At 39.7% G+C, this 23,328-nt stretch overlaps 1 protein-coding gene and 1 long non-coding RNA gene across 2 annotated transcripts in view; one reads left to right on the top strand and one right to left on the bottom strand.

Moving 5' to 3' along the window:
- The window catches only part of LOC123362819, a 53,839-nt gene extending 46,423 nt beyond the window's left edge, over nt 1–7,416 (bottom strand). Inside the window, exons 1-2 of the long non-coding RNA XR_006576586.1 lie at nt 7,152–7,416; nt 3,848–3,943 (exon numbers count right to left, since the gene is read on the bottom strand). This is a non-coding gene — a long non-coding RNA (uncharacterized LOC123362819). The remainder of the gene's footprint in view (nt 1–3,847; nt 3,944–7,151) is intronic.
- NKAIN3 (sodium/potassium transporting ATPase interacting 3) overlaps nt 1–23,328 on the top strand; it is a 316,215-nt gene that overhangs the window by 259,488 nt on the left and 33,399 nt on the right. The window contains exon 6 of the mRNA XM_045006165.1: nt 22,582–22,642. Coding sequence (XP_044862100.1) covers nt 22,582–22,642 — 61 coding nt within the window. The remainder of the gene's footprint in view (nt 1–22,581; nt 22,643–23,328) is intronic.

Raw genomic sequence — 23,328 nt, 5'->3', positions numbered from 1 at the left:
GTTCCTCATATTTTAGTATGGCAGATTTACATTATATATATTTATATATATATATATATATATATATAGTCATGTGATAAATTGTAGTGGGTTATCAGATTAATATTCTGATGGGTGTAAGGAGGTTTGGAGATGGGGCGAAATAATCTAGCTGGAGTTTCCTCTCTCTGTCTAGCTGAGGTTTTAATATAGCAGCATACCACTGTAATATCTGTGCACCTTTCCTATAAAATCAATAGCAAAGTTCCTAGTGTACTTCATAGAGTCTCTGACACATCTCCCTCTCTGAGGTTAAAATTCTCTTGGAGTAGGGTTTTTGGGTTGTTTTTTCTTGTTTGGGTTTTTTTTATTGTTTTGGAGAGGTGTTAATAAGAGCTTAGTAGTAGAAGGGGGTGTCATTGTTAAGAATGTCATTCTTGTAATGGAAAGCCTTTTATCATAAATTATGATCCTATAAGAAAGTGCATATATAAAAAAAGTTGGCTAAAATTATCTTAACTTGTCCCCAAAAGGAGTGCATCTTAACACTGCTTTGTAAGTTTTTGTTGTTGTCAAGGTATAATATTATTATTTTAAAAAGGAAATTGAACTACACAAATCTTTTAAAACTAATATGTAGTTGTTAAAGACCCACAAAAACAAGGAACCTCAGAGTTAGACAGAAACTTCTTCTCAGTGTTGAGTAAATGTGGCAGGTTTTCAAACAATTTGTGATCATTCATGCTGCCTTACATGAATTTCCATACTCTCGTGAACTTAAATCAGCTATTTCGTATTATTGGAACATATTTTTGTATGTGATTTAATTATTACTAGAACTAAGCTGGTGCATGTCTTTCAGGTTATGGAGCTTCCTTTTGAAGTACATTTTTGTGCCTACATTTCCTGAAAATCCTATTTGAGTGTTTCACTAGGGGGCTAATAAGAGCTGCCTGGGTAAATGCAGAGATAAATCTTACTTCACAGTTCATTAGATCATAGAACATTTTCTAACATAAGTTAATATGCTGCCTTGCACTGTCTTTTCTTTTTTTTCTCTGAGATGTACTCTGAGGTTAGCATACTCATTGATAGTGTTAGCTTTGCATTTGCTTTCCACAGTTTTCAGGCTATGCTTCTAATAATATCACCTAGAATAACACTGAATTCTTGTGACCCAAGAACTTCTGGATGCCAACTGGCAGAAGACCCTCAGGCATTTGGAGTACAGGGATCCTTCACCAAAAGAATGACACATAAGGTCTCTAATGAAAGCCTGTGTCACATTGGTCCTCATAACCATTGCAAGATGTATGTATGGAGAATAGGTGAAGAGTCGCGTATAAATACTAAAAATTATGTTCTCTGGGTGTGTAATTTAAAAACAGACACTCAAAGGTACTGTGTCTTGAGACAAATTCCTCCAGGTGACGGGGAGGAAGGGGGAGAGGGTACCATTGTGTATTATATATCATACAATAGGAGTCTATTAGCATTTTAAGTCAAATGCTAATAAAGAGCTAGCAGAAACTTGAGAAAGAAACTAACAGGAAGAGGTAAACAGCGGAGAGGGAAAACCCTATCTTGAGGTGAACATCAAAGGTCCATTCTGGTACATTTAAGAATTCAGAGAGACACTCTGACATCCTTCACCTAGGAAGTAAAAAGACAGGGAGTTTGCTTCACAAAAAAGAGATCTCAATGGGGTGACCAGATGTCCTGATTTTATAGGGACGGTTCCGATATTTAGGGCTTTTTCTTATATAGGCTCCTATTACCCTCCCCCCACCCTCTGTCCCGATTTTTTCACACTTGCTATCTAGTCACCCTAGATCTCAGCCAGGCATGGATGAAAATGCTGGAGAGAACTTTGGGTGAGGTAGACTTCTTTAGACAGGAGGATAAACTTGTTAGTTATGTTTAGACTTTAGAATACATGTTATGTTGTTGTTGTCTAAGTAACAATTTGTTCTCATCACTCACACTTCTTTTTATTTGAATCTCCATTCTTTCCTCAATTTCCTTTTATTTTATAATTGAACTCAGTGCTACTGTGCATAATACAAGAGCGGTGGTCAAAGGTGAACATGGTAAACTGTGGTACACTGTTCCTTTTGGAATAGAGGATCTGGCATTTCTGTGTATATCCAGTGATCAGGGACTGGATATCACAGGGGGACATTTTGAAGGGATACTGGGAATGGGGTGCATCTGTTGTCAACCTGCAAGGTAGCCCAGAAGAGAGTGTTTGAGTGGCTGACAGGCTGGTTGTGTTAGGGACCTAACGCTCAGCTAACACAGACAAGACTCCCTTACACTGTGTTACAGGGTCGGAGCAGGCTCTCCCACTTTTGTGCCTGCACCCTGTGTTTAGGCTGGTATAATAAAGAGCTGCCTTTTGCTGGATCACCCAAGGGCTTTAAAGGGGTTTTTACCCCTGCCCTGACACATACTGGAAGAAAGTGGTAACAAGGTAACTCACAGCCCTGGGTTCCCCTAGACGAATCACAACTCTCTCAGCTATTAATAGCTGATTTATTTAAAAAGAACTACCAGGGAGTATAGGCTAGTGGTTAAGGAAGGGGAACTAGGAGTCAGGTAAACTATGTAGAAGTTAAGTCAGCGTGAGTTGGTGGCAGAGGTAAAAAGACACTCTTTCTGTAAAATGTGTATTAGTAGCTGCCTCACAGTGATATAGCAAGTTTAGTTGGGTAGTATTTACATGATGCATTAAGCTTGATAAAAGTGTCAATAAAAAGAAATTATTATTGACTGAAGTGAATCTTTAGAAATGAAACTTAGTATATCTGTCTGTCTCCATAAATAAATGGAAATGATACCATTAAAGCATTCATTCCTTTTTGATATACCATGGATGGAGAAGTTTTTATACTGCAGAATAAATATCTACATATTGAACTGTTGGCATCATATCATCAAATGGCAGTGCTCTGGATAATTCCACTGTGAGCTGTGGAATGTTACTTCCAACAAAAAGGAATGATAATCAAAATTACTCAAGGTGGGATCAGCAATGTGTGATGCTGGGTTTGTGGGAACCAGCATCATGAGCTCAAAACTGGGTGAAGTTCTCTGGCTTGTGTTACATAGGAGTTCAGATTAGCAGATTTAATGATCCCATCTGGCCTTAAAATCTCTTATCCAAGGAAAAGCAAGATTTTCTTTTTCTTTTCTTTTTTTTTAAATAGCCCTCTGGCATAGCAAAATTGGAAGAAATAAGTAGTAACTAGTCATTATACTTCAGCAAGAGACTGAATCTTTCTCACAGCTATTCCTTTGAGAGAATCCTCAATCCTAACCAAGCTACAACAAACCTTGGCTGCATTCTCATATACAGACATGGCAACATTTGATTTTTTTAAATGTAATTTTGACAGATGTTATTGATATGTTTATTTTAAAACTTTTTTTTCAATGTTTATCAATTTAAGTTTGAGGGACATGATGGGGGGCAGGCAATTATTTAATGACAGGAGATGTGGAGATTCAAACATTAAAGCTTTCTAACTGTTAAAACACAAATTGTCAACATCACATGTCAAAATATTAAAAGTAAATATCCTCAAATCCAACTCTACCATGTTCTCAAGCAGCATTTTTCTTACTTTGCCTATCTGCAAATTTCAGTTATTATGGATGGAAATATTTTTTCATCAATTTGCATGTGTACAGTGAAATCAACGTTTACTGACATTTACCAATAAGAATTTAATGTGCCCCAGCCCCACTCATAGGCTGCTGCATCCTGCCCTTTTCACTGGTAGGAAACAGCAGCTGCCACAGGGGAAAAGGCCATTTGGTTAATTGGGGCAGTAAACCAAGCACAGATGGCAGTTTATATGCTTACACAGTTAAAGAAATTAATTTCTTAGCTCAAGTGCTGGTGGCCATGGTTATGTTCTGGGTGTGGAGAAATTGGACCATCAATACGATTCTTCGTTTACTGAGGAAACAAAAAGAGTATAGGAGTTAATAACAACATGCACAGGACCAGCACTTAAAAATGCACAGCAATCAATATGCACAGTATTTTCTGCAAACAGTCCTCAACTCCCAGCACTACAGAGAGAATATGCAAGTGGAATTAACTACTCCTGACAGGATGACAGACATTCAAACTATTCCCCACCCCTCTGTTTATATATAAAAATAAAAACACCTACCATCTTTGCTCTTTCTCTCCTCCAGCTATAATAAATGATCTTGCCCACCTTAATTTCCTGTCACCCCTACTTCTTAGATCTGTTGCAAAGCCCATCTGAACACAGCTTCATCGTAGCCTATACGGAGCTCTTTATCAGAACTGTACCTGGCAAAGCTAGACAAAGCTCACTGGGGATGGGGGGGTCTGGTCACACTATTGAAACAGGGAGACAATGCCCCTAAAGCCTGAATTTAACTCATGTCAAATTCAGTAGATGTAAGGCAGGAAATAGCAGAAGTAAAGATTTAGACAGGGTCATGTTCTTTAGGGGTATAATTCACAAGATTCTATTTCCATACTCCACTCTGTTTTTTGTCCTGTGTTTGTTCGGTTTGTTTTCTTTTATGCCTTTAGACTCGTAAGGGCTTCTGAGTAAGGCCCAGTAATATGCATGGTATTTTCCACTGCTGTAAAGTGCCATACATATAAGCGGTACTATGTAAATGAATTTTAAGGAGATAAATTCAATTGTTCATAGCTCAAGATATTTAAAAATATACACAAAATTTCATTGTGGCTATGGCAAGATTGTCATGAATGACAAGTTTTGAGAGGAGATCTTGAATCTCTCATTAGATAATTAACAATAGTCATGGAGTAAAAATAGCATAAAATCAAGGCTCCAACCCCCAATCTCTTTAAATTTAATATAAAGTTTGCTATTATGTTGTGTAAATGTGTTTCAGATGCACTTCATCACTCAGTTTTAGCATACAAATACACACCTTTGAGACTTAATCTTTTCCTTTTTTATTTAAAATTATTTTATTTAAAATTTTGAAGTGGCTTAATCCTGGCCCTTTTCTTTGGTTAACTTTCCTGGTCACCTGTTCTGGCTGTTTGGCAGTAGGTGAAATTATAACCCCTGCCACTCTCAGTGGTCCAGTCCTTATATGTCCTTATATTAATTGTTGGACACACGTGCACATGCACTCTCGCTCTCACACACACACATACACACTCTCGCACTCTTGCTCTCTCTCACACACACATCCTGAGTACATTCCCTGCACTCTACATGTCTACATATTTTTTTTAATTACAAAATGGATTTTTCCTATTAAAAATATATTTCACATTTGGTTTTAAAGTCAAAGCAACACACAGTGTGACAGCACTTGTCATGAATCATAGAATATCAGGGTTGGAAGGGATCTCAGGAGATCATTTATGCAGGACCGATCCCCAGACAGATTTTTGCCCCAGATCCCTAAATGGCCCCCTTGTAGATTGAACTTATAACCCTGGGTTTAGTAGACTAATGCTCAACCCACTGACCTATCCTTCCACAGAGTCTGGTGTCCATGTGAGTCTAAATCTATTTCACAGAGGATTTTGGGGAGTGGGGGGGATTCAAGATCTTAAAGGCTTTACTACTCTCTTTGGAGCTCATTACAAAACGTTAATGGTAACATAAGTTGATTGGTAGGATGACACATGAAAGCTGGCCATTTCTCTGCTCTTTATGCAGACTTTGTTAGATCCCAGTAGTAAAGATTCAGAAAATATCTTATTTCTGCCAATATTAATCAAGATAAAATCCAGACTAATGTAATATAATACAGTTTTGACTTCTTACTGCAACATGTTTCTCTTCAAGATTTCTCACTTTACTATTTCCATTTTGGAAGCTGCCTGTACAGAAAGACCATCAGGCTGTGACACCTTTTTTTTTAAAAAATGTTTGTCACAAAATATAAAACAAATGTAACTTAAAAAAAAATCTATCTTCTTCGCTTTTGTTTCCAGAGACTGGGAGCTCCTAGGAGCAAAGGCTTTTTTACAAACTGTATATTTGTACAGTGCCCAGAACTATTCCGTTCTGGGGTCTCTAAGCACTACTGTAATATATGTAATAAATAGTCCTGAGTCGGAGAGTCCCATTCTGAGTATTGGTATCAGGGCTGATTTAAACAGGAGTATGCTCACTTTGAGCTAGGTTGTGTCTAACCTTGGGAACAGCTGAACAAAATCCCCCAAACTTTTACACTTCTGACCAGGGCCCAGGCACTGCCTCAGTCCTTGTGCTTACAGCACAGAAGAACTGGTTTAATGCCAGTGGAGTCCTAGAAAACCTATTAGGGGAGCAGATGAGCAAGGCTAAGGCCATAGCTCCATCTGCCTTCTGCACTGGCCAGGAAGCAGGGAAGAGAGCACACGTTGCACCTGGTTAAAAAGCATAGCAGACACCACTGCTGTGAGAATACCCACCAGTGCTTCTGGTGGAATTAAGCCTGCATCTTTGCTACTTCCCCACATCTTACTTGTGTGTGCAACACACACACACACACAGTGGTTAAAACTATACTCTGGCTTTTTGCTGTTAAGTGATGATGCCAAACAAAAGCAGGATCTTTCACCTTATGTTTGTTATCATACCAGAATGGAGACATGTGATGGGTTCCCCCCAGGGTGCCACCTGGAACTGGGGTACTACTGAGCCCCCCCAATCAGCCTGGGCTCCCTTTTACACTGTACTGGTGTGACAAGCTGCCAAGCTCTCCCCAGGCTCTAGTCTGCGCTTTCACCAGCTCACGTACAGGTAGGGACACACCCAGTTGCAGTTATGTGCAGATGCTCTGACCAGCTACTGCATGGGAAGGCTCCAGCTAGGGCACCTCTCAGTTCCTAAGGCACGCACCCTCTCTGGAGTATAAACTCAAAATTATACCGTCTTACACTGCACAAGGAATTGTACAGCGTAAGCTCATGAAATTCATCCCATCCCTCAACATGGAGAGGAATATACAACAGCTTTCTGCTCCGAGTTAGAGTCCCACACACTGGTTTTAGATAACTCAAAAACAAGGTTATTAACTACAAAAGATAAATTTTAAGTGATTATAAGGTATAGCAAACAGATCAAGCAGATTACCTAGCAAATAAACAAAAATGCAATCTAAGCTTAATACACTACATAGATTGGATCTGAATATCAAATTCTCACCCTAAATAATGATATAAGCAGGCTGCAGATTCTTAAGGGGAAGCTGCACTTGCTTACAGCTTGGAATCCCTAGGTCTTCCATTCACCAGCTAAAAACCCCTTTAGCCTGGGTCTAGCATTTCCCCCAATTCAGTCTTTGTTCTTCGAGCATTTCCAGGAGTCTCCTTGGGTGTGGGAGAGTCAGTGAAGAACCAAGATGATGTCACTCCCCTATCTTATCTAGCTTTTGCATATGGCGGGAACCTTTTGTTTCAAAGCTTGATTCCCATACCAGTCAGTGGAAAAATACTAACATCCCAAAATGGAGTCCAGCACCGGGTGACCTGGTCACATATCCCTGTGGTGTCACAGCAACCATAGGAGGCTGTCTGTAGCATCATCAGGAAGGCTCACTGAGTGGGAGATAAGCTTCTACTAAGGCCTCTTGTTCTCTCTAATTGCCCTTCCCCAACCACTATCTAGGCTGAGAGCATCTTGTCTAGTAAGCATTCCTCAGGTATAAACACATTTGAGATTTAGGGCAGGTCTACACTAAGGGCGGGGGTCGAACTAGGGTACGCAAGTTCAGCTACGTGAATAGCGTAGCTGAACTCGAAGTACCCTAGTTCGAACTACTTACCCATCCAGACGCCGCGGGATCGAAGTCCGTGGCTCCAAGGTCGACTCCGCCACCGCTGTTTGCAGTGGTGGAGTACCGGAGTCAACCGGAGCGTGCGGGGAGTTCGAACTATCGCGTCCAGATTAGACGCGATAGTTCGAACTCCGAGAAGTTGAACTCACCGCGTCGACCCGGCAGGTAAGTGTAGACTAGCCCACAGATACATAGACAATATTCCTAACTTCAGATACAAAAAATGATACATGCACACAAATAGGGTAATCATATTCAACAAATCATAACCTTTTCAATGATACCTCACATGACCTATCTTGCAGAAAATGCATCATAACTATGTCATAATCACATCATAATAATATCATTATGAAGAATATGGGTGCAGTGTCACAAGATTATTGCTGAGCAACAGAGTTTGAATTTGAATAATTAAGACATAACTAGATTATTTTTAATAGTGAGTAATGGCCAAATCTGGGCCTACAATGGCTGCTGGTGTCCTTGAAAGACTTATGCTTCTTCATTAAACTCATCAAATATAGACACAGACAATCCAAGTCAGATGATTCTTGACTAATGGTTTTTAGAGCTGAAGGAAACCATTCTCCAAAGGACTGAACCTTGCCCTGTAAACTCCAGAAAACTCTCTTTAAGTTTAAGAGGATAGTGAATGAATATTTATTCACCTGGAAGGAAAAAGGGGGGAGTTTGTAGAGAATAGCACGATAAGCAGAGATGGTAGTAGAACCGAGATATGGGAAGAGAGATCATTGCAGGGAATGGGATTTAGCATTAAAGAGGGAAACAGAGAAACAGCTCCCAGTAAGTGAAGATTCTGTTTGCCAAGTACACACTCCAAAGGGTCAGAGGTGCCATAGGAGGTAGATGGATGATGCCAACTGAGGTCCATTCATTTCATAAGGAGCAGTCAAGAAAACCCATCTCCAATGAGATTAGGAACTGGGAGGATTAGAAATGTACAAAAAAAGTTTGCCCAAAGAACAATAAAGCACAAGTTGGCATTTTCATACAGTTCTTATTTGAGGGATCTTGAAAGTCTAACTTGATTATAGCGACTCTGCCTTTTGCTTAATTAAATTTGGCTAAACTCAGTTACTTGCAATTAGAATTTTGGAAACCTGCATGTAGTGGTTAAACTGGGATAAACATATTAATCCTTGAGATTAATCCAGAAATGTAGCTGCTATCTAAAATATCAGGTATATAGTGACATATTTACTTTCATCCAATAGAATTGCAGTATGCAAAATATGTAGTGAAATAATCACATACTACATGTATGGACTAGAAGTTTTCAAATTGTTGGTGACAAAGCAGGGTGGGATTGATTTAAATTGAAGTGATTTAAATCACTGGTTGTCTGGCTATACTGAAAGAAAGACAGGATACATTTGATATAGATTTAATCAGGCCGCAACTTTATTATTAGTTGTCTGGAACTAACTGGTAGATAAAAGTGTACAGTGCAGGTAACCCCACGTTTATTCCATAATTACCTCGGAGGCTTCCACCAACTCCCTGTCTTTTTCCATCCAGGTCCCCCCAGCCAATCCCTTGCTGGGACATTACCATCCACCCCTCTTCATAGGAGGGTTAAGGTAGGCTATAAGAACCTGCTGTACCCAACCACCACCCCATTCCGTTCCTTTAATGAACACCTTTGTAAGTCCAGTTCTAATCCATGTATCTGGTCATGGCATACCTTCCCTATGGAATACGTGCACTGGACATCTGCCACACGGAGGCACCTGCAATTAGCTTTGCTGCCTCTCTATGTAAAAGGGAGCTTCACACACAAGCATGTCCACTTCTAAACTCTTCATCCCATCTGGTTCCCAGGGAATGAGTCAGTGTTGCCAGGCTGGCTCCTTGTCTCCTTTTCAGCATTTTTTCCTCTTCTCTCTGCCCCCACCTCCGCCCCCAGCCATAAAGCACTGCTTCTTTCATTTGGCCAGCCAGACAAATCCTGCCTCCCGGCCCCTCCACAATAAAGGTGAGGTGTGATCATATTAATCAAGATTTAAATCAGAAAGCAGGAAACATGGATTTAAATAATCGGTTATAATTTTGTTTTGTATTTGTACTTTAGTTATTTTCCTAAATAAAGGCTGATTCTCATTGGTTGGCAGCCATTAAAACACGTTGATTTGCAACTAAATATAGCCATTACATTAAATAGGATACTTTTTTTGGCTAATCAGGAGTATATAGTATATCTATATATATTTATTTAAGCAATTAGATAACATATATTTTTCAGTTTCTTAATTTTTACATTTTTATTATGTTAGAAAATGAATGATGCATTTCTTATTTAGTAGATGATTCATTTTTTTTTACTCATGAGTTGTCAAGCTGCATTTGAATGGAAATTGGAATTCAATTAAAATACATAAACAGCATTTAAAATGGCTTGTATTAGGTAAATATAACTACCTTAAATGTGCTAGATGTATGAGAAACAAAAGGTACATTTATCAAAACGTGTTTTGCATTTAAAACTAACTGATTATTAAACTAATGAAATATTATCTATATTGATTGAATTGAACTGATTGTTTCTGGCCACCATATACTTCAAGATTTTAGAACTAGTACATCTCATCCTCTCACTTCTAGTTGTTATTCATAGATTAGAAGAGGAAAACAAGCTTTCTTGCTTTTTCAGATACCAACTGGTTACTCAACTTTGAATGAACTGGTCATTGACCTCTGAACTAGTTGAATAAATTGAAATGAAGACAATATTTTCTCTGCACCTCCTGGCAAAATCTGGTGTTGCACTTTATCAAACTCTGGTTCCAGGTGCTTAAACGGGGACTTCCATCAGTTCAGTAGTTTGACTCTCATTAAAACCTTGACAGTAAACATGTATTGCTTGAATTTTATTATTTTGTATTTAATTTAAATTATTGTAATAGATTATAGTAGGTTCAGGCCTTAACATAAATTTGAAATTCTAACAGTCTAATTTTAGATAGATTTTTAAAAGAAAAATATATAATTTAATTTAAATTTTAAAAATCCAATTTAAATAAAAAATCCAATGTTTTAATTTTTAAAATAATCATCAATTTTTAGCCTATGTGAAGCAAAGCAATATTTTGATTAAGTGATTAACAAAGGACCTAGAACTGACTATTCATAAACGAGTGTGCTATAAGCCAACAATACTTTAGTACAGGGGTCAGCAACCTCTGGCATGAGGCTCACCAGGGTAAGCACCCTGGTGGGCCGGGCTAGTTTGTTTACCTGCCACATCGGCAGGTTCAGCCAATCGTAGCTCCCACTGGCCGCAGTTTGCCATCCCAGGCCAATGGGGGAGGCGGGAAGCACCGTGGGCTGAGGGATATGCTGGCTGCAGCTTCCTGCCACCCCCATTGGCCTGGGACGGCAAACCGCGGCCAGACGGAGCCGTCATCGACTGAACCTGCCAACACGGCAGGTAAACAACCTGGCCTGGCCCACTGGGGTGCTTACCCTGGTGAGCCGCATGCCAGAGGTTGCCGACCCCTGCTTTAGTAGAACTATAAGTATGTATCTTACTTTAGAATCCAATCAAGATCATGGCCCTATTGTGCTTGGTGGTATTGAAACGCTTAGACAGACATGGTTCCTGCTCCAGAGAGTTAAGTCTAAAGACCTGGTCCAGTGTCCATTGGTGTCAATGGAAAGAATTGCATTAACTGCACAGGGTGATGAATTAGGCTCTATGAGTCTGATCCTAAGCCATCAGCAACACGGATAGAAATACTTTTAAAAATGTGGCCCCTCCAATCTCACTACTTCAATAACCACCATAAAATGTTATTGAAATTTGCATTGGCTTTACTTTTGATATCAAGGAACACAGGTTTCATTCTGTCATTTGGTGCCAGGCAAATAGCCAACAGGGGACTATTTCAGTTAAGATATTGAGAAACCAAGCAGTGCAAACCAATCAGCCCAATGCAAATTGGTGATTAACATGACAGCTAGATGGGCTTGCGTGATCATAACATTATTAATTAAACAGCAGTTGGGTTAATCAAGATAGCAAAAGTAATTTGTTGGAATAAATATTTTATTAGTGTGCCCATCAATAAAGAGAAAGGACATGTTTTCATTAATTCATTTGTAATAATATTCAGATTGTGTCTGGTATAATCTGTTTAAGGATCTGGGTCTAATGGCTGCATAATGGTATGTTTCCACCTTATCATTTCCTGTTAATTGTACTGTAAATTTCAATGACCTGATTGTAATTACTGGCATATAATTTATTAACTGAACTTTAGTGTCCACTGGTGACCAACTGAACATTATAGTAGAATGTGAAGAAGTTCTTTAGTTGTATGTGGCTTTCTTTTTAAACAATGTGTATTCTTTCATTCAATCAGTAGGAAGATGTTCATTAAAGGGTGGGAGGGGGTTATGATGTATGCCACCAGATTTTCCCTGTCCCTCCCAAATTATGCTTGTACTACATACTTTGGTAAGATATAAATAAAGAGATTGCTTACTCCCACTCATGATAAAGAATCACATTTAGTGCACTGTGCAGAAGTTGTATATTTTAAACATAGTCCCTAAACAACACAACATGTAATTGGGATTTCTATCAGGATGAGGGAGGCTTAAAAGCTAGAGCATAGATTTATACAAAAAGCACAGGTTGTCACAGTTCAGGGCAACTGCACCTGTATTTCCCCTCTGTGTGAATGGCACATACTTCAGGCTTCTGGCTCCCAGCGGTTCCCTCTCCCAGTGAAGACCTTCATTTCTCCCTACTGGCTGGGGATTTTAAAATTGTACAGCTCCTTGTCTTTCACTGTGATATCTCCAGCAAGTCAGGTCGTCTAAAAAGGCTACTGTTTGCACTTTGCTTCCTCTTCAAGGGCTATGACCCGTGGTTTTTTTTCCCCCACAGTTATAAGTTACCACACAGCTCCTTCTAAATAAGCAAATTTGTTCTTAATTTTTAGTTTTATGTTTGAGGCCTACAGTTGAGCTGAGTCTGCACTCGGGAAAGTCTTTATCATTGGAAACTTGATCTCCAGCATTGCTGCATCATTACATAGTCAGTTTGGTTCTTTATCATATTGTCAGGTGACTTCCACATTTATAAATGTCTAGGATGTTGGGTGAAGATGGTGTTTGTAATGACTCAGGATTCCCGCCAAGACCTTTCCCACTTGGTTTATCCAGAACACCTCATCTAGTTCTGGAAGAACACTTCATCCAGTTCTCTAGGATCCAAAAACTCAGTTTGACTCCAACATGTTGGTGAGATTACTTTATTAAGAACATAGGAACAGCCATACTGGGTCAGACCAATGGCTTTAAAATTTGCTACAAAGTCTACTTTGGTTTAACTGGAAAATTAAACTGTTGCTTCTATTTTGACCAAGATAACTAACAACCTTTAAATTACCTCACTGTAGCCAAAATGCCCAGACTCTAGTCATAAGAACATAAGAACGGCCATACTGGGTCAGCCCAAAGGTCCATCTAGCCCAGTATCCTGTCTTCTAAAAGTGGCCAATGCAACGTGCCTCAGAGGGAGTGAACAGAACAGGTAATCAGCAAGTGATCCAACCCCTGTGGCCCATTCCCAGCTTCTGGCAAACAGAAGCTAGGGACACCATCCCTGCCCATCCTGGCTAATAGTCATTGATGGACATATCCTCCATGGTCTGTTTTGGGACCAGCTCTGTTCAATATCTTCTTCAACGACTTAGATATTGGCATAGAAAGTACACTTATTAAGTTTGCAGATGATACCAAACTGGGAGGGATTGCAACTGCTTTGGAGGATAGGGTCATAATTCAAAATGATTTGGACAAATTAGAGAAATAGTCTGAGGTAAGCAGGATGAAGTTTAACAAAGACAAATGCAAAATGCTCCACTTAGGAAGGAACAATCAGTTTCACACATACAGAATGGGAAGAGACTGTCTAGGAAGGAGTACGGCAGAAAGGGATCTAGAGGTTATAGTGGACCACAAGCTAAATATGAGTCAGCAGTGTGATGCTGTTGCAGCAAACATCATTCTGGGATGCATTAACAGGTGTGTTGTGAGCAAGACACGAGAAGTCATTCTTCCGCTCTACTCTGCACTGGTTAGGCCTCAACTGGAGTATTGTGTCCAGTTCTGGGCACCACATTTCAACAAAGTTGTGAAGAAATTGAAGAGGTTCCAGAGAAGAGCAACAAGAATGATTAAAGGTCTTGAGAACATGACCTATGAAGGAAGGCTGAAAGAATTGGGTTTGTTTAGTTTGGAAAAGAGAAGACTGAGAGGGAAATGATAGTAGTTTTCAGTTATCTAAAAGGGTGTCATAAGGAGGAGGGAGAAAACTTGCTCACCTTAGCCTCTAAGGATAGAACAAGAAGCAATGGGCTTAAACTGCAGCAAGAGAGGTTTAGGTTGGACATTAGGAAAAAGTTCCTAACTGTCAGGGTGGTTAAGCCCTGGAATAAATTGCCTAGGGAGGTTGTGGAATCTCCATCTCTGGAGATATTTAAGAGTAGGTTATATAAATGTCTATCCGGGATGGTCTAGACAGTATTTGGTCCTGCCATGAGGGCAGGGGACTGGACTCGATGACCTCTCAAAGTCCCTTCCAGTCCTATAATCTATGAGTCTATGAATTTATCTAGTTCTTTTTTGAACCCTGTTATAGCCTTGGCCTTCACAACATCCTCTGGCAAGGAGTTCCACAGGTTGACTGTGCGTTGTGTGAAAAAATACTTCCTTTTGTTTGTTTTAAACCTGCTGCTTAGTGACCCCTAGTTCCTGTATTATGAGAAGGAGTAAATAACACTTCCATATTTACTTTCTTCACATCAGTCATGATTTTGTAGACCTCTATCATATTCCCCCCGTTAGTCGTCACTTTTCCAAGCTGAAAAGTCCCAGTCTTATTAATCTCCTCATACGACAGCCATTCCATACCCCTAATCATTTTTGTTGCCCTTTTCTGTTCCTTTTCCAATTCCAACATATCTTTTTTTTGATAGGGCAACCTCATCTGCATGCACTATTCAAGATGTGGGCATACCATGGATTTATATAGAGGCAATATAATATTTTCTGTCTTATTATCTATTCCTTTCTTAATGATTCCCAACATTGTTGGCCTTTTTGACTGCTGCTGCACATTGAGTGGATGTTTTCAGAGAACTATCCACAATGACTCTAAGATCTTTCTTGAGTGGTGATAACTAATTTAGACTCTATCATTTTAGATATATATAGTGGGGATTATGTTTTCCAGTGTGCATTACTTTGCACTTATCAACATTGAATTTCATCTGCCATTTTGTTGTCCAGTCACTCCATTTTGAGAGATCCTTTTGTAGCTCTTTGGTCTGCTTGGGACTTAACTATCTTGAGCAGTTTTGTATCATGTGCAAATTTTGCCACCTCACTGTTTACCCTTTTTTCCAGATCATTTATGAATATGTTGAATAAGACTGGTCCCAGTACAGATCCCTGGGGGACACCACTATTTCCCTTCTGAAAACTGGCAATTTATTCCTGCACTTTGTTTCCTATCTTTTAACCAGTTACCAATGCATGAAAGGACCTTCCATCTTATCCCATGACCGCTTACCTTGCTTAAGAGCCTTTGATGAGGGACCTTGTCCACGTGTTTGTTGACTCCCTCAAAGAATTCTAGTAGATTGGTGTGGCATGATTTCCCATTACAAAAAACATGTTGACTTTTCCCCAACAAATTATGTTAATCTATGTGTCTGACAATTTTATTCTTTACTATAGTTTCTTACCAGCCTGTAATTTCCAAGATCACCTCTGGAACCCTTTTTTAAAAATTGGTGTCACATTAGCTATCCTCCAGTCATTTGTACAGAAGCTAATTTAAATGATCGCTTACATACCACAGTTACTAGTTCTGCAATTTCACATTTGAGGTCCTTCAGAACTCTTGGGTGAATATCATCTGGTCCTGGTGACTTATTACTGTTTAGTTTATTAATTTATTCCAAAACCTCCTCTAATGACACCTCAGGCTGGGACAGTTCCTTCGATTTGTCACCTAAAAAGAATGGCTCAGGTTTGGAAATCTCCTTCACATCCTCAGCCGTGAAGAATGATGAGTGTTCTTTTAGCATCTCGATCATCTAGTGACCCTACTGGTTGTTTAGCAGGCTACCTGCTTCTGATGTACTTTAACAAAATGTTGCTATTACTTTTTGAGTCTTTGGCTACTTGGTCTTCAAATTCTTTTTTGGCCTTCCACATTATATTTTTACACTTCATTTGCTGGAGTTTATGCTCCTGTCTATTTTCCTCACTGGGATTTAACTTCCACTTTTTAAAGGATGCCTTTTTGCCTCTCACTGCTTCTTTTACGTTGTTGTTTAGCCACCGTGGCACTTTTTTTGTTTCTCTTTCTATGTTTTTTAATTTGGGGTATACTTTTAATTTGAGCCTCTGTTCTGATGTCTTTAAAAAGTTTCCATGCAGCTTGCAGGGATTTCCCTTTTTGCACTGTACCTTTTAATTTCTGTTTCTCTGACTTCCTCATTTTTGTGTATTTCCTCTTTCTGAAATTAAATGCTACAGTGTTGGGCTGATATGGTGTTTTCCCTGCCACAAGGATGTTAAAATTAATTACATTATGGTCACTATAACCAAGTGCTCCAGCTATATTCACCTCTTGGACCAGATCCTGTGCTCCACTGACAACTAAATAAAGAATTGCCTCTCCTCTTGTGGGTTCCAGAACTAGCCGCTCCAAGAAGCAGTCATTTAAGGTGTCAAGAAACTTTATCTCTCCATCCCATCCTGAGGTGACATGTACTCAGTTAGTATGGAGATATTTGAAATCCCCCATTATTATTGAGTTTTTTATTTGTATAGCCTCTCTAATCTCCCTGAGCATTTCATCCTGGTCAGGTGGTTGGTATTGGTAATATATCCACACTGCTATATTCTTATTATTAGAACATGGAATTACTATCCATAGGGATTGTATGGTACAGTTGGGTTCATTTAAGATTTTTACTTCATTTGATTCTATGTTTTCTTTCACATGTAGAGCCTCTCCACCACCAGCATGACCTGTTTTGTCCTTCCTATATATTTTGTACCCCGGTATTACTGTGTCCCATTAATTATCCTCATTCCACCAAGTTTCTGTGATGCCTATTATATCAATATCCCCATTTAATATGAGGTACGTTAGTTCACCCATCTTATTGTTTAGATGTCTAGCATTTATATATAAGCACTTTAAAAACTTGTCACTTTTTAACTGTCTACCATTACATGATGTAATTGAATAGGACTCTTTTCATTTGACTGTTTCTTATCCCCAGATACTACCCATATTTTATCATTGTCCATCCTCTCCTCCTTACTAGGATATAGAGAATCTCCATTAATAGATCCTCCCCTAAGAAATGTCTCTGTCCAAACTATGTGCTCCTCCGTACCTGTCAGCTTTCCCCCAGCCCTTAGTTTAAAAACTGCTCTATGACCTTTTTAATTTTAAGTGTCAGCATTACATTAGGGATGTAACAGCCCTATGCCCTCACTGGACAGGCCCAGATGCAATTCCAAATCATATCGCAAACTACACAGTTTGCATACATTTTTCCTAGTTACTAACAACTATGTTTCAGGAATCTTATTGGTTTGGACATTGTATGATTATGTAAGAACCAATCACTTTGCAGCACATATAAGGATCAATCACTTATGTCCTCACCTTATGTACATTTCAAGCTTAACAGTTCAGGGTATTCCCACCTACATCAACTAGCCTGAAAACACCATCTTCAGCACACAGCCTGTCATGAACTTGTTTAGTTTAGCCTTGCACTCAAATCAAGCTATATTCAATCTACTCATGCCCAGCAAGACCTACACCTACAATCATAGAATCATAGAATCTCAGGGTTGGAAGGGACCTCAGGAGGTCATCTAGTCCAACCCCCTGCTCAAAGCAGTATCAAACCCAACTAAACCATCCCAGCCAGGGCTTTGTCAAGCCTGACCTTAAAAACCTCTAAGGAAGGAGATTCCACCACCTCCCTAGGTAACCCATTCCAGTTCTTCACCACCCTACTAGTGAAAAAGTTTTTCCTAATGTCCAACCTAAACCTCCCCCTCTGCAACTTGAGACCATTACTCCTTGTTCTGTCATCTTCTACCACTGAGAACAGTCTAGATCCATCCTCTTTGGAACCCCCTTTCAGGTAGTTGAAAGCAGCTATCAAATCCCCCCTCATTCTTCTCTTCTGCAGGCTAAACAATCTCAGTTCCCTCAGCCTCTCCTCATAAGTCATGTGCTCCAGCCCCCTAATCATTTTTGTTGCCCTCCGCTGGACTCTCTCCAATTTATCCACATCCTTCTTGTAGTGTGGGGCCCAAAACTGGACACAGTACTCCAAATGGGGCCTCACCAGTGCTGAATAGAGGGGAATGATCACATCCCTCGATCGGCTGGAAATGCCCCTACTTATACAACCCAAAATGCCATTAGCCTTCTTGGCAACAAGGGCACACTGTTGACTCATATTCAGCTTTTCGTCCACTGTAACCTCTATGTCCCTTTCTGCAGAACTGCTGCCCAGCCATTCGGTCCCTAGTCTATAGCAGTGCATGGGACTCTTCCGTCCTAAATGCAGGACTCTGCACTTGTCCTTGTTGAACCTCATCAGATTTCTTTTGGCCCAATCCTCTAATTTGTCTAGGTCCCTCTGTATCCTATCCCTACCCTCCAGCGTATCAACCACTCCTCCCAGTTTAGTGTCATCTGCAAACTTGCTAAGGGTGCAGTCCACACCATCCTCCAGATCGTTAATGAAGATATTGAACAAAACCGGCCCCAGCACCGACCCTTGGGGCACTCCACTTGATACCGGCTGCCAACTAGACATGGAACCATTGATCACTACCCATTGAGCCCGACCATCTAGCCAGTTTTCTATCCACCTTACTGTCCGTTCATCCAGCCCAGACTTCTTTAACTTGCTGGCAAGAATACTGTGGGAGACTGTATCAAAAGCTTTGCTAAAGTCCAGAAATAGCACATCCACTGTTTTCCCCTCATCCACAGAGCCAGTTATCTCATCATAGAAGGCAATGACTCAATGATTATAGAAGCAGAATTCAACTAACCACCTTCCTCTCTCATTTTGTTAGCCCAGACCATTATTTCTCATGATTTCTTTATGAGAGTTTGCAGCTCCAACTTTTGCATTCAAATCTCCAAATAGAAGGGTGATATCTTTATTTGGTGTTTCAGTAAGTGTTTCTTCAGGTCATTCATAGAACTCATCAATCATATAATTGTAAACTGCTGTTGTAGGGGCATATACCTGTATGATTGACATATTGATTGGCTTTGCCCGAAGGCCAATTTTAATGATTCTATCATTGGATTATATCCAGACACACACTCTGATGTCTCCTTGGATAAGATAAATGTAATCCCACTGTCTTTCCTGGGGGAAGTATAGTGCCTGTTGATAGTACCAAGAACAAGAATGACCTGAGCCTTCATAAATGAATCATCAGAGTAGGAACATGAAATATGAGGCGCATGTATGAAGGGAAGCTTGCCATTGTGACCAAAGAATTGGAGAGGTGTAAGATAGAACTTTGTGGAATCTCAGAGCTGTGTTGGAAGGATAGGGATCATTTCATGATAATGGATGGATACATAACGTACTTTTCTCTCTTATAACTAGGTCTCAAATCATCTAAAAATGTTTAGGTCAAAGCCTATGCCTTGAATTGCATCTGAAAAATATTGGCAGCAGTGCAGATCAAGGCACAAGAATAACATGTTTCCTATGAAAAGTTCTTTTAAGCAAATAACAAACGACCTTCTGCAGCAACTGAAATTTCCAAGTGGCATGATGTTACTGTTCTGATGCTTATAGCCAATGACAGTTTTTCTGAGTTTGCCAATGAACACTAGTCAGTCAGGACCTGTGGTCTTCAAGACTCACCCCCACATACATAGCACTGCTGTAATCCAATCAGCAGATGACAATGGCATGGATAATAAGTAGAAGAGTTTTCATTAGAACTGATTGTATAATATAAAAAAATGCTCTGTTATTTGTAGTGTCATATTATTCACTGTTCTTGACAACTAGTAAATGTCTGCAAATCACACAAGTTTCACAATTTTTTCCACAAATAATTATTCCACTGGAAGTGTGTACAGGAAATGCATGCTATTGAGCATCCTTTGGTCATTATTCTTGTATTCAAACAATTTTAGGGTGCAGAAATAAAACCAAATGACTTAGGTGATCACATCACACAACACAAATAATTAATAGCCAACAGTCAAAGGGAAGTTGATGAGCACACCCTATGCTGAAATTTGTATAGCACAACCAGAGGTTTCCAGACATGGAGGAAATTGTAGTGTAGATGCCGCTGCACACCCATTATCATCACCTGCACCTTCTGCATTCACCATCGCTAGTTAATTTCCCGAAGAACTTTAAATGTGTAGTTGTTTCTTTTTCTTGTAGAACAACTTATTATAAAAGGAAAAACAAAATAGATAGACTCTTCAGCAGTCCAGTGCCCTTCCACACCATGCAGAAACCATGGTTCATTACTGACTCACAGGAATGCAGTGTTTGAGATGTGGAGTTTGACTTAGACCTGGTGTGATATGGAGTTTAAGAAATATGGGAGGACCAGTGATTGTGGGCATGGTGAGTGAAAAATCTTGGAATCAATGGGTATGCTTCCATGACAGACTGCACTTCCCTGAGACCACTTCTAGCCGTGCAGGGCTAGTAATACCATGATACTGCTTTTAAGGTTCTTATGGCAATCTAAAGTTTTTCTGAGACTGACATAGAACACTACTTGCCCTGTGTGCAAGGGAAAAACAATTAAATAAAGGGTTGTGGGGAGGCTTTTAAGGCTAAAGTAATTATCTAGTAGCACAAAATACATAACTTTGATGACCCTCACCTATGATGGTAGCAAAGTGACTTAGTACACTAAAGTGCTTAATGCTTTTGTGCATTGACCTTCTGTTTTCTGAAGTTGAAGAGAACTACTAGGTTTGGATCTGAGCTCAAAATGTGTATCACTGTATGTTTGCTTGGGGGAAGGTTGATGGGGGAAAATAGGGAGAGGACAGAGAGAGAACCTCAGGGCATTCCTGTGTCTTTTACATGGTGCAAACTGAGGAGACAGTGTTTATTAGCAGTGCTGTGGCTGTGTACAAAACTTGACTTCTTATATTGCTGCTTTTGCTAAGCAGGTGTCAGTACAATGTATACACTCTATACCCTTTATAAGGCAGTTTGAACGTGCCAATAATGGTTTTGTATCATGAACTCTTATATAATTGGGAACCAGCCATGTTTACTGTCACTTAAACATAGCATCATACCCGAGAGCTTTCCTATAGATAATAGCATATTTTAGGTGTTTTACAGGGGAGGGATAGTTCAGTGGTTTGAGCATTGGCCTGCCAAACCCAGGGTTGTGAGTTCAATTCTTGAGGGGGCCACTTAAGAATCTGGGGCAAAAATCAGTACTTGGTCCTGCTAGTGAAGGCAGGGGGCTGGACTCAATGACCTTTCAAGGTCCCTTCCAGTTCTAGGAGATTGGTATATCTCCAATTATTATTTATTTAGGTATAAATACCCATCCTTAACATTGCAAAAAAAATTAATATAGCAAATTAGGTCACAAGTATCTTACCCTGATTTTACCAGTCATGTAGTGTACAATGTGTGTTCTATCATTAGGCCAACTGGAGCACTAGATATGAGAGATGATGGCAGAAAAACAAGCTGTTTTTCTGGATTAAATGTTGTTTGAAGATTGTACTGAAATTGCGTTAATGAAAAAGCATCCACAAGTAGTGCCTACAGTATTAATATTATAAATGAAATGCTAAGGGTCAGATTTAATGATCCATGTGAAGGTTTACAACAGGCTGCAGCAACAGCTCAAGGAGTTCCCTACAGGGTTGGTGAAGAGATAAAAGTAGACCCCATGCCTCTCTTGTATGTATCATGAGCCCTGAAATCACAGACTCATAGGACTGGAAGGGACCTCAAGAGGTGATCTAGTCCAGTCCCCCGCATGAGGCCTCTGGAGGCTTCAAGGAGGAGAAGGATGGTGATGTAGAAACGACTGATGTTCTCTTTTCTATACAGGTGGGGGAGTTCCTCACACAGTGTCTATCACTTAGCTTCAAGTGCCACATATAGATGATAGAACACATTTGACTGGGAACAATCATAAACAAAAGTGAAATTCTACTCCTATTTGTCTTTGAGCAGGCTCCCTAGTATGGCTTGTAAAGATGCTGGCACAACCAAAGTGAAAGGCATGTTGGCATGGCTTTCATATTAAACAGGTTGAACACTTGGCTATATTATCTATATACTCAGTATAGTTTCTGAGGGGAGAGATAGTTCAGTGGTTTGAGCATTGCCCTGCAAAATCCAGCGTTGGGAGTTCAATCCTTGAGAGGGCTAGTTAGGGAAAAATCTTTCTGGGGATTGGTCTTGCTTTGAGCAGGGGGTTGGACTAGATGACCTCCTGAGGTCCCTTCCCAACCTTGTATTTTATGATTTTGAGAATATAGATTTCTAGGGCAGTGAAGTTTAATGGGTAAGGTTTGTACAATGTGTCTTTTTATGATCACATGCTGAAATCTGCTTTTAAATTAAGAAAATGAAAGAACAACTTTTTTGAAATACAATCTTGGCAGCTGTATTTATTGAGTATTTTTTATGCATTTTCTAACTAACAAATTATTTTCCTCTTATTTTCATGCAGTTGATTGGTTTTGTGTATGCCTGTTACGTGATCAGTGTTTTCATGGAAGAAGAGGACAGCTGTAAGTACTGATACACATCTACTCATCTCTGGAGCTACAGTGTTTGGGGTGAGACTTAGTCTTGCAATAGCCAAGTATAGAGACAAAGAACCAAATTTGCAAAATTTAGCCTTCATTTGCACACAGACAATTTTGTTTCTGCAGACACTCTCATGATAGAATATCTGTGTGCAAAACCCACCTCGATGGATTTTGTGAACTACCACAGCCACATTAAAGCCATATTGCTCAAAAATGTGAGCAAGAGTGTGTATACCCAAGGTTTGGTATATGTAAATATAGCTTGGATTGAGGCCCCTTTGAAAATGTGTCCTGAAGATATTTAACCTTGGGTTTAAAAATGACCAGAGGGTCAACAGTGAAGTTAATGGTAGGGTACTGGACAAGTCACATTGGCAATGAACAATACACCTCTCATTGCACTGCAGTGGACACACGCACAGTACTGTTACAGCCAATAGACACTTGAAATGCAGCTCTCACATTTTAAATTTGCCTTTAACAAGAAAAAAATAAAACTAAGTAGTTTGCAAAATTAGGAAGGAAGGAAGACCCTATAAAATAAGTATTGATCAAATGCCAGTAAGAGAACTCTTCAAAAACCTGAATATGAACAAAAGAGTCAGTCTAGCTGATGTGTGTGACTCCCAGAGTTCCCAGGACTGTGAGTCAGCTTCTTACCCCCT

The sequence above is a fragment of the Mauremys mutica genome, chromosome 2 (assembly GCF_020497125.1).
Source record: "Mauremys mutica isolate MM-2020 ecotype Southern chromosome 2, ASM2049712v1, whole genome shotgun sequence".
NCBI classification, from domain to species: Eukaryota; Metazoa; Chordata; order Testudines; family Geoemydidae; genus Mauremys; species Mauremys mutica.
Note: the sequence above shows the minus strand (reverse complement) of the source record. Positions and strands in the feature narration are given on the sequence as shown.